This window comes from Acipenser ruthenus, chromosome 22 (assembly GCF_902713425.1).
Source record: "Acipenser ruthenus chromosome 22, fAciRut3.2 maternal haplotype, whole genome shotgun sequence".
Classification (NCBI taxonomy): Eukaryota; Metazoa; Chordata; class Actinopteri; order Acipenseriformes; family Acipenseridae; genus Acipenser; species Acipenser ruthenus.
In genome coordinates, this window is record NC_081210.1 from 19290851 (window position 1) to 19303343 (window position 12493).

General features: G+C 39.4%; 1 protein-coding gene across 4 annotated transcripts in view; it reads left to right on the forward strand.

Moving 5' to 3' along the window:
* Positions 1-12493, forward strand: part of LOC117431496 (macrophage colony-stimulating factor 1 receptor 1) — a 41119-nt gene that overhangs the window by 2856 nt on the left and 25770 nt on the right. For 2 of the 4 annotated variants that reach the window (XM_058996076.1, XM_058996079.1), the window contains exons 2-4: positions 436-533; positions 2831-3052; positions 10565-10819. In XM_058996076.1, the coding sequence (XP_058852059.1) occupies positions 3001-3052; positions 10565-10819 (307 nt within the window). In that variant the 5' untranslated portion in view covers positions 436-533; positions 2831-3000. The remainder of the gene's footprint in view (positions 1-435; positions 534-2830; positions 3053-10564; positions 10820-12493) is intronic. The other 2 variants (XM_058996080.1, XM_058996077.1) reach the window with 2 other exon arrangements.

Below are 12493 nucleotides of genomic sequence, written 5' to 3' on the forward strand. Positions count from 1 at the left end.
GATACCGGCCCTCCAGGACCAGGATTGGAGACCCGTGGTTTAGACTATTAAAATAGACCCCGTAATGATTTATTATCGTAGATGTTAGGCATCACATTCAGAGTCTTCAGATAACAACCATACCTAAAGCAGTTTTAACGTGCAGGCAATTGTGCTGACAAATAATATCATATGCCACACAATCTTAAAAAAGATCTTGACAAACCATGTCATGAGGTCTTTTTAACAGTTTTTTTTTTTTCTAAACAGAACATAAATTAATTCGTTTTCTCAACACGCTTGAGCTTTTTATGGGTCATAGGCAATCAACAAACCACATGTTAAGCTTAGCTGTGTCAATTTCTTTGACTCGCTCCAATTGTTCTGTACACTGTGCAGTTATAAAGTGTATGCCATATAGTACAGAACAACAGTCTGCCTCAACTATTTTAACAGAATCTTTAGCAAGGAAGAGACAGGAACCCTATGATCTTACATTACACAGACAACTGAAACGTGCTACTCTGAAACAAGAAGTACCTGGCTATTTTAAGGTAAGTCTCAGTTTCATTTTGTACAGTTTCATTCTGTCAGTTTTTCATTACAAATAATAACAGTTGTTTTGGTGCTAAACTAATTTACTTTCTATTATACAGCAAGCATTGAGGGATGTAGCATCAAATACGTTTTTCATATTCCACAGTCTTGAGTGAATACTTTTGTTTTACAGGATCTCCTTTTGGAATCTATGTTGCATCAATTCAAACCCACTAAAGGGCAAATCACACCCTTTCAAAGTATGATTAGAAGCAGGAACACAAACTATACATTTTAGATATATGCATCGTTCCTATAATTAACACTGATATGAAGATCAGAAACTTGGCGCAAGCAGGATTCAAACCCATTTACTAAAGTCTTTAAAAAATGTTTTTCAAACTTCATTAATTACCAAAAGTTGACTAAGAAATTACAGGTAGCATCAACAATAGCTTTTCATTTTTAACTATAGTTCATTTTCAATTAAAAATTTGGCAGCATGTCAGGTTAGCCGAAGGTCAGGCAGAAGTCACACACAGGAAATTCTGTTCATCATCAGGTGGCACACTTTCATTAAAAACACAAGATATCGGTCCTATAGCTGGGCCAGATATTTTCACTCAAGCTCTCAGCAAAAAATACCACAGTGCACAGGCCCCTGCCTCCCTTGAGCACTGTGATTAGGAGATGCACCATTCCCTTTATATACAAGTGGCAATCAATTAACGAGTTTGAGTTTGAGTTCCTCTCTGTCAGGTCAGAGTGAAGCAGTCCCATGCCACAGGTAGAACACATTGTCCACTAAAGATTGTTTTTTAAGGTACTGTGACGGGGTTTGCTTTATTAATAAAGTAACAACAGCCATTGTCATTAATTACAGATTGCCAAGTGGTCTAGCAGGAAGTCAAAAAGATTCATTAAACAAAAGTATTAATTATAATTTCAACCTTATAATATTGAATTGTGTGCTCCGTATCCAAACCATGGAGCAATATTTGTTTCTAATCCATTGTGTTTCCATGGATGTCAAGTTTCAAGGTTTACCCGGTTTTTGACAATTTTCAGAGTCTCACGACAATGGATTCTCACGTTTGTGTATAAGTTTGTTATTGTTTGCGAGGCTGCGAAACCCTTTATACATGATACAGCGGTAAATCCAAGTATGTCCAAGTATATTATTTCATTACCATTCTATATTCCTGTAGCTGCTACGCAAACTCCACCCTTACTCCAAAGATAGAATTGTCTTCTCTCAAAGTGATGGTTTGTCTGCGCAAGCCTTCTCTGTTTCTGTACAACACATCATTACTCGACAGAGTCGAAGGAGAGGTTGTCAGACTGTCACTGTCTTGTTCACGCAGAAATTACCACAGAAATAAAAGAGAAATGGACATCAATGATAATTTAATTATTAAAGTCGAAAAATATAATGTTCTTTATGGTGCCAGTGTCAGTGGTTATAAACACAATAAAAAGAAAGACAGCATATGGTAAGAAATAACAGAACAATTGGAAATTGATGGTATGTCTATCTCGCTTTATTTCACCTTAATTTTAGTCAAAGGGGAGCGCCACACACTGGTTTTGTATTTCTGTAAAATGATGCTTCTTTGTTTTAATAATGTTGACCAATAATAATAATCACTTTCACATACTAACTGAAGATTTTATTAAAAATGAAAATCAATTAAAAAAAAATTAAACTTGTACTCAGTATTTACAAAGAAATATGTGTAGATGTATTCTTTTTTTAATCATTTACACGTTAAACCAGATCACATATAAACATTCACTGTTAAATGTCATTTTTTTAGTGTGTGGTGCACCCAGACTATTTATGTGTTTTATTTATTTTATTTAGTCTCCACAAAAGGAGCAAAAGCAAACAGTACAGTATTTTCTTTTCATGACTAGCTACAGTTGTGGGGTTTTTTTTGTACTCCTGCTGTGTTTGTGTCGTTTGCTTCACTCCCAGTGTGCATAGCCCTTAAGTCTATGTTAGTGGCGTAGCTGTCAGCCATGTGCAAATATCTTGATCTGTTACCAGCACCCCCACCCCCCCAAGGTTTTTCAACAGGGGTCTCACTGGTATGAACACTTAGGGGTTGACATGCCTGTGTTTCCATTGCTAATAATAATGTGGTCTGGTTCAGGTTCTAATACAGTTTTCAGGGTAACCTGAACATTTCCCAGTGACATTTTTGAACTTTTATCAACTGGAAACAAAGCTTCTATTCCATTCTAGAAGCCTCAACTAGACACATCCATAATGCATTTGTAATCTTTTTTTTTTTTTTTTTTTTTTTTTAAGGAATCCTATTTTTGATGCTGATTTCCTAACCGTTGTGGAAAAAAAGGAGAAGTTGGCTAAGAGTTGAGAACCGAATCCTCAGAGTCATCATTTTCATCAAGTGTCTGAAGAGATAGTTGTCCATTCTGCGACTGGAAAGATCCTGAGTGTACTTCTGCTTTGGCGACAGGATGCATCGGTGGGTTTTAACCTTAGCGATTCTGCATTGCACTGCAGCCCAAGGTAAGAAAAACATTATTTGATCTGAAAAGCAAGTGGTGACAGTTTTTGATTTTCCCTTCATACAAATAATAAGTTAATGGAGTACTGCACCCCAGCATGGATATTTCAGAATGGGGCAATGTTGGTGTTTGATACAGCTTCTGTCAATGGCCCAATGGCCTGCTAAATCATTGCTATATTCAACATGAATTTAAAGCCATTATTTTTAAGAGTGATTTCAAGAGCCCCTGTTCCCAAAAATGTTAGGTTTGATGAGTGTATTTTGTGAGTATGGATGTATTGCTTGTTTGTTTGCCTTGTTAGCACTATATTGTATTGCAATGTTTAAAATCCTGACACCAGAGGGCTTAAGATATGGTGAACTAGCATTGCAGAGGATAGTAGCTACTGGTGGGGAGAGGGTGGGAGGGAGTGTCATACAGAACAATGTTCTTCAAGTTTGTGAAGGATAGGTGTTCAACCTTGAGGAGAAAAATCTCCAGTCTATCAGTCAACATCCCCCTGCACCCCCCACTCCCCAAGTGAAACCACATTAGCAGTTTAAGCAGATGCTTTAATGTGTAAAATCAATTAGTGGCCCATGAGTTAGCCCACACTATTCACCGAGCTTTGAAATAGCTGCAAGCTTCTGTTTACAGCCTGTTGCGTGACAGGACTGACTACAAAGGTTCATTTAGTTTTCTGAATTGTGAATAGTGCTAAAGTTCAATTAGATTATGTGGTCTTTTTCCTTTGTAAACTAGAAAAGTGACTCTGAAAAAAAAGGATTGTCATTGTAAGCAAGCACAGCAGATTAAAAGGGCTGTGAATTTTTCAAAGTCCAGTTACGGCGTGAATCTTTAACTAAGACTAAGCATTGATTTTCTCATGAGAATATAGAAAGTGCTGGAAACGAGAAGAGGCTGTTCCTCTTGCTAACACACCAAATCTCCTGTATGACCGACGGTACGGTTTCACTTATGGATCTATCTAGATCAGACCTGGGCCCATTCCAATTGTAATTGTGTAATTGGAATTACAATGTAATTGTAATTCTAATTGTAGTTGAACCTCACCTGCCTAATAGTATTTGTAATTGTGTAATGACCATATACTGTAATTGATCAATTACAGCTCAATAAACACACCTTGCCAAGCTGAATCATTGAGTGAACATTCTTCTCATACTTTCAACCACTTTTAGTGACCCTGTTTGTTTGAAAAACATTTTATATAGTATGTTTCTGTATTTGTGTCTGTGATTACTGCTTGGTATAATAAATAGAGTAAACATGTTAATGTGTATAGCTATTTATGTAACTTTTTTGCATACTTGTCAGCATTTGGAAACTGTTCAGCGGGTCGCTCGTCTCGGTGGGGGGTCATACGCATCACACACATGGGAGGAGTCATACGCAAAAAACACTCTATCATATAATAGACGTACCCCCCCCCCCCCAACTCAACACGACACGACCATCATGACAGTAAAAATAGACATAATGAAGCTGTAATTGCAATTGTAATTATAATTCTAATTATAATTTAGCCTTTTTCAACAGAAACACCAGAAAAAAGATTCAAATTAGTTGCATGTCGGCTGGTTTCAAAGATGCTGATCAATACGAATCTTAGACTGCTATTTAGTGCTAATGGGGGTTGTGTGAAACCAGCTATGTATGTTAAGGTTCCAAATTAATGGGTTGAGGTTGAACAAAAACCTCAGTCACAAACAAGCAGAGAACAAGAGCACAGGTTACTCTAAGCTACTGTTTTTTGTGTATTACTGCCCTTTGGGAAGTTCTGGTTACAGTCTATTAGAGGGTAATGTATCACTTTTATTTACAAAAAAATGAGCTCTTGGAATGTGGGACAACTGTACAATATGAAAAAAAATCTGTATTTTCCAAGTGCTGCTGCAGTGTGGTAACATAATACCTTCACAGTGGCTTCTGTATCTACTTTTGCAACCCACAATCTAACCTGCCTTCAATGATTCTTTATACAATAGCTATGTATTATGTAGAACAGGGTGTGCATGAAGGAGAATTCCTGACACTACCGAATGTGGTGCATTCAGACAATTTGTCCCACGCAGCCATATCAGTATTGACAGCTTGTGATGGACAAAAAACAACAAAACAACACCAAAACATTGTCTTGAGAGAACAAGGGGGGATTGAATAGGAAAGACATACCTCTTATGATTCTCCAATGATACATTTGATGGAAAATCATTTAATATGCTTTTTTTTCATCCAAAATGCGACGTTAAAGTAAAAACAATAATTCCTTTGACTGAAAGAATTCGAAACAAAGAAGCAGTGAAGGAGTAAAGGTTACTTTAGTACTTTGTGGTACATTATCTTTTAATGCACATTATATGCATCATATACAAAATGATTCTCAATGCCATAGCTCAGTGTCAGTCTGGCAATCACCAAATAGTAATTCTATGGTATAAAGATAACTGTACAACAGTACACACTTGAAGGTCGCGTCATAGACAAACAACTGACCCAGAAGTGACCCAAGAAGGTATTATAGTGCACTGGGCTGGGTCACATTTGTTAAGATAACCCTTGGTGTCTTGAAGGTGAAAAGGCTACATAAGATAGTAAATACTGGAATTCATGTTTTTTTTGCACAGTATTGCATGTCTAACTTCTGCATTATAATATATGGATGTAAAAAAAAGTGCTGATTGACCCTTAAAATGTACTTCTATATTGATAGTAGCTCCATTTTAGGGGGAAGTCAATAGACTTCTTACTGTGATTTATTCAGCTTTAGTCTCTCTCTGCTTTTTTTAGTTTACTGATCTTTGAAAGTTCTCATTACAGCGTTGAATCTTAATGTGCTGTTGTTTTCTGAAAAACCAGTGGTGTTACAGTCTGGTACATATAAGGGTGGAGTGGTGTATAAGAAGATCAAAGCACCTTATAAGTATCAGTGTGGCAGAGTGAAAGCCTTACAAATGTAAATAGTGTGTGTGTGCAGGAATGTAAGGTTGGCAGGGATGGGGTTAAATCTGTCCCTGCCAACAATCACAGGTGTGGCCATTCCCCAATTAGATAATTGAGAGATAATTGGGGAGTGGCCACATGTATAAAAAGAGCCAGAAAGCCTTTGTTGTGTGTTGTGTGTTGTGTGTTGTGTGTTGTGTGTTGTGTGTTGTGTGTTGTGTGTTGTGTGTTGTGTGTTGGTTTGTTGGTTTGTTGAAGGTAGTGAAGGCCAATGCCCATCCTCCTGATTCGTCTTTTGTTAACCCTTTTAATTTGACCCCCATGCCTGTTTATTTGGTTTCAGTTTGTGTTATAAATGTGTGCTTTAACCCTTGAACTGCAGCTTCTGTCTGAGTCTCTAATTCTTGCCTGTAACATCTTGGGCCACAGCGCTATCCTGTAACAAGGTGGTCCAGTGGTCCAGTGGTTAAAGAAAAGGGCTTGTAACCAGGAGGTCCTCAGTTCAAATCCCACCTCAGCCACTTACTCATTGTGTGACCCTGAGCAAGTCACTTAACCTCCTTGTGCTCCGTCTTTCGGGTGAGACGTAATTGTAAGTGACTCTGCAGCTGATGCATAGTTCACACACCCTAGTCTCTGTAAGTCGCCTTGGATAAAGGCGTATGCTAAATAAACAAATAATAATAAAATAATAACAACAAGATTTGGTCTCTCTATAGAGACTCTTAGCTTTATTCATAAGTTATTACGTACAGCTTTCCCTGTACTAAGGAATAATACTGGTTTCTCATGAGCACTCTTCAAGCCAAGGGACCATGAAGCGTCAGTAGTCTAAACCACAAAAGCTCTATCTCCTAAAGAAGTCTGCACTGTCCAAAATACTGTCGGTGCACATCAGAGGTACAAGCTTCTGTACCCCGGAATTAGCAGAATGTCTCCCTTCTACTGTCCCTGGATGACATAAGTTGCTGAATTTTGCACTTGTGGTTGTTGTACAGGGGACTGTATAAGTCACCACTTAAGAAAAATGTCAGGGATTTACAATGGAGAGTGCTACACACTATCTTAGCCAAACTCCTTTATGGCGATTATTAAGCCAGGAGTTGAAGACAAGTGCCCCTACTGTTTGCAGAGAGAGAATGTGTTTCATTGTTTTATGTACTGCCCCAGACTGCAGCCACTGTTTGGGCTTTTGGTAGATATGTTTAGGGGTCTTGAGGTACTTTTTTGTGAAACACTGTTTATTTTTGGGGTGAGGTCCTTCAAAAGGGCAAAGAATAAGTGCCTGGCACATTTTTTAGTGAGGCAAGACAAACTAGCAATCATTAAAAGCAGGAAAAATAAAGTAACTGATGTTCTGACAGGGGATGTGATTGCTGCATTTAAAGTGATCGTGGCATCCAGACTCAAGATGGAGCTTGAATATAAACTTACCCAGGAGGAGTGGGGGATAGAATGATGTGGTACAACATTATCATGAACAACATGACATTAATATAGCCTTCAGTCACTTCTGTAGCCGAGGTGTATTTTGTTGCTTGATGTTTTGAACTTGTTTGTGGGAATTGCCTCTTGTTTGAAGGTCATCCCTTTGTAACTGTATCGCTGCTCTAAGGAAGAGCTGTCACACCGTCCCACTCTTAAACAGACCAGGGTGCCTGAAGCAGAAACCCAAACTGTACTGAATAGTGCATGCCAGCACTGTAACATTGCAAATCGGATACTGTAATAATCATCAGCAGTGTTTTAAGGCAAAGGGAGGATGGCATCAGCAAGCTGTTTAAACGTCTTTGTTTTGCGAGTCCCTTGAGGAAATGTAAAATGTGAAAATTCAATACACAGGAGCATTAATCTGCCCACGTTTTCTGGGTTTTATGCATTCGGCAACCAATCTTTTACAACTCATACAAAACTTTTTAAACGTCAGTTTTGCACAAAATGTGGAATTCCTGAATTGTAACTGGTAATTACAATCACTAGGATAGTGTCACAATTCAGTTAGGCAATTGAAAAATCAGCAATTCCTGAGGTACAGAGGTTTTGTGAATTGATTCATTTTGGAGTTTTTTTTGTTAAAACATTGTAAAAAAAAAATCTTAATTGCATTATGTTTACATGCATGTAGAACTTAAATTAGGTTTTTATAGTTTCCATTTCTTACAGCATTTTTTATTTTCTGACCACAACAAAAATAAAGATTTAATTAATAATTTAATTCGTCTTTACATTGCTTCAAGGTTAGTCAGAAAATATAGTAAACAAAACTTTTTTTAAAAAAAATAAAACATTTAAAATGTAAAACTGCGAATATACAAGGTCAATTAAGGGTGTATACAGGATCACACTACATATTTTCCCTCATAGATATTGGCACAAACTTGTCATTGATGCGCAAACCTAGTAAGCTGGCCCCTCTGTATTTCACATTAATAAACACAGATTCACCCAGAAAGGCTCCCTGTTGAGCTTTCAGACCAGAGGCTCACAATTAGCAGCGAGACATGCCATATTCATCCACAGGATCTTCAGGAATCACAGCAACATAACAAAGTGCACCACAACTTATTTACATGCGCATGAAGAATGTGGCCAGCACAATGTTATACAATATATTATGCTTAAATGCATGTGTGTATTTCTATTTTCTATAGTGGTATGTCTGAGTGGTGTACTGTACTATCCTTTTATTTACTGAGGTTTAGTTACATCTAATTAGTAATTAGAAGAGATTGATGATTAGGGGTTCTGATTTTAGAGTAAAGCTGGGATTCTAACCTTCCGAATGGAATTTCTAAAACTAAGGTTGAACCTGAAATGCTGTTATTAACCTGACAGATCCTTTCATTAATGTTGTGCATGTATTATAAATCAAGGACACTTTCTTAAAACATTAGAATTATTTGTTTATTTGTGTAAAAACAATAAAGGTAGTTCCTTGTTAATAAGCGTATCAAATGGCAGTACATTAAGAAGTAAAGCAGCTGTTTTTGTTTTGTTTTTAAGACCTGATTTTACTTGATCTCTGTGCATATGCAGAGACCCAATTTAACACTTCTATTTTTTCATTCCACCCAATTTTGTAACCTGAAAACATGAAACACAACTTGAAAGTCAAAACAACTGGGACTCTGAGCTATATGGGGGATTGGTTCCTAATTTGTTAATCTTGTTGGGATTAGTATTGTCCAAAGTCAGCAGGGTTGGACTGCATAGTAATTCAGGACATATTTATGAGATGACTTGAGGGCTCAAAGAGTGCATTTCTTCAGAAGATTCTGATTGAAGGGTAATTGACAAAGTAAAGCTATTGACCTCTAGTCTACTACTGGATTGCATTAGTCTTCACTTCTTAGTCACACACATTGCAAAATAAAGATGAAATCTTCTTAACCCTCTTAAAGACATGCTATAGTCTGTTCATTAAAGCTACAATGTGGTGTTCAGATTTACTACATGAATGAAGACTGATGAGCACCACTATTATGTCAGTAATCAGCATTGGGAAGAGGGATTTGTTCCTGTACTGTTAGTAACATTTTGTTGTAAATTGGACTGATAACTTTTAATGGCCCTTAGATAGAACATTCGGGTAGTGATTCAGCCCATCTGTGATGGACATCAAATGATATATTTCACTTGGAAATGCAGTCCATTATCACCCCACTATTGGAAATCATCTCTCTCAAACTGCACATCTTTTAAACAATGGGATACCCACACCCTAACGTACAGGATATGCAGTTGGGATGCTTACCTTCAGATTGGCATATTTTATTAAAAGTATAATAAAAAATATGTATTATTATCAAAAGGTAAAACACTGGGAGTAAATGTGCCGTCGAGTAGATGGAAAAGAACAGCATGTCTTGATAACTCTAACCAAGTAAAAAGAGAGCTTTGACGAGTGCTTGAATCTTTCATGATGAAGGGTAAAAGCAGAAGCGAGAGGTAAACAGGAATTGAAATCTGAATTGAGCTGCGCCTTTGCAATGTGTTTCCTAATGTTTCTGCGGCCGCTGCTGTGTTCAGGGAGCTCTCCTGCTCCTTTAGAGAAAAACTGCTGTGCCTCAGTACTTAACCATCCTCCCTTCTCCTACACTTTAACTATGAAGTAGGGAGAATACAGAATACAGGTACATTTAAAACTGTGTAGTTACATTGTACTTACATTTCACATAAGTACAAGGACAAGGACATATCAGGACAAGAACGTTGTTAAATACTTTTATTAATGTATGTTCCATCCACAATCACAGAAATGTATGCCACGTATCTGTAGTAAAGGCAAACTACAGTATAACTGCTGGACTCTAGGTTATGAACCCGTATTTTTAAATATATCCAGAAAAGTGGTAGTCTTCCCCCAACCCTACAGTGTCAGGGGGGTTGCTAAAAGAGGAAAAGAGCACATGATATGCAGTATGTTAGACATAAGAGCTCATTGACTATTTTTCTTATTTAAGATTGCATTGCATGTCATAAAGATGTTTTCCAACGCTTTCATAATCTATAGTATCATAACACATTGTAAACCAGTAAATACATAACATATTTTGTTTCTTTATAGGTTTGAACCTGCCAGTTATTAACCCAAATGTCTCAGAATTAGTCCTGAATGTGGGGCAGCAGCTGAGCCTTTACTGTGAGGGGAATGAGGATGTGACCTGGATCACAAGGCTGGCAAAACACCAGAAACTGGAGAGGAAGTATGGAAAATACAGCCACTTCACAACCAGAGCTACAGCAGAATTTACAGGCACCTACAAGTGTGCATATCAGAACCACACTGATCTGTTTACCTCTGTGCATGTTTATGTGAAAGGTACCATAACTAATGTGAAATAAATCTTAATGGTTCCTTAATAAAGACTTACTTTCAATACCTTGTCCTGAATAAGTAGCAAAACCAAAGGCATAACCTGAGGTTAGCAGATTGCCATTAGCAGATTGTCGATTCGTCCTGTGACAAATACCCTGGAAACTTCTACGTCTCCTGGTGCATCTATAGGACTGTGGCAATGTGCCCCGCCCCTGTGTGCATATTATGTGTTGTATGGTGCGTGCGTGTGTAAATGTTGGTCTATAGTCATTGGTACACGGGATATAAACGGGTCTGTGTTTCACGTGTATTTAAAAATGTAGATTTATATTTAGGCACGAGGAGGGCACAAATCACTTCACGTGCTGGTTTAATGTAATATGTGAGCACAGGGTTGCACAGAATTAATTCACGTGCTGGGATTCAAGTGAATAATTAATTAGTAATTGAATCCCAGCACAACAGTATATATAGATGCACATTTCTTTCACTCAGGGTTGGGTGTTCGGTGAGTGGAGAACGGGAGAGAGAGAAGGAGAAAATAAAACAAAGTAAAGTAATTAGAAGTGTTTTCACTCACCGTGTTTGTTCGTCTGTCTGTTTAAGTGTAGTACGTTTTGTTTGTCTTTTTATTTTGGCGTATAGTGCCCTGTCCCATGTTTTGTGTTAAAACCTTTCATTTTCTGTGCTGTTTATTAAATGCTGAGCGATGCCAGTAGCCATCCGGTTCCTGTGGTTGATGGACAGGGAGCGATGGGAGGCTTACAAGAGGGAACACACCCTAAGCACCTGGGAGGAAGGTGTGGAGTTGGTCCTCAGCTACCTGGAGGCGGTCATAACCACAACAACAGCCCAGGTAGCAGGTCCACCAGCAGTGGAGTACCTGCTGTCCCCGTCTCCACCAGCAGAGGAAGAAGGCCTGTTGGTTTTGCCTCCACAGCCCAAGTGGGAGGAGCCTGAGTGTCCACAGCCCAAGCGGGAGGAGCCCGAACGTCCTACGCCTGAGTGGGAGGAGCCTGAACGTCCTACGCCTGAGTGGGAGGAGCCCGAATGTCCTACGCCTGAGTGGGGGGAGCCCGAACGTCCACAGCCCAAGAGGGGGGAGTCGGTGCGTCCACAGCCCAAAAGGGAGGAGTCGGTGCATCCACAGCCCAAAAGGGAGGAGTCGGTGCGTCCACAGCCCAAAGGGGAGGAGTCGGTGCGTCCACAGCCCGAAAGGGAGGAGTCGGTGCATCCACAGCCCGAAGAGAGGGAAGTCGGGGCTTCCACAGCCCTAGAACCCAAGCTGCCAGCAGAGGGAGAATGCCTGCTGGTTCCACCTCCACCAGCAGAGGAAGAATGCCTGCTGGTTCCACCTCCACCAGCAGAGGGAGAATGCCTGCTGGTTTCCCCATCACAACCAGCAGAGGAAGAATGCCTGCTGGTTTCCCTTTCAGAGGCAGAGCCGCACCAGTTCCCTGCAAGAAAGGCGGAGCCACACCAGTTCCCTGCAAGAGAGGCAGAGCAGCACCAGTCCCCTGAAAAAGGGGGAGACTACACGCTGCTCCCACCTCCATCGGCAGGAGACTACACGCTGCTCCCACCTTCACCGGCAGGAGCAGAGCAGTCGGAGCTGCCTCTGCCTCCGCCACCTTCACTGGCAGGAGCAGAGCAGCAGGAGCTGCCACTACCTCCGCC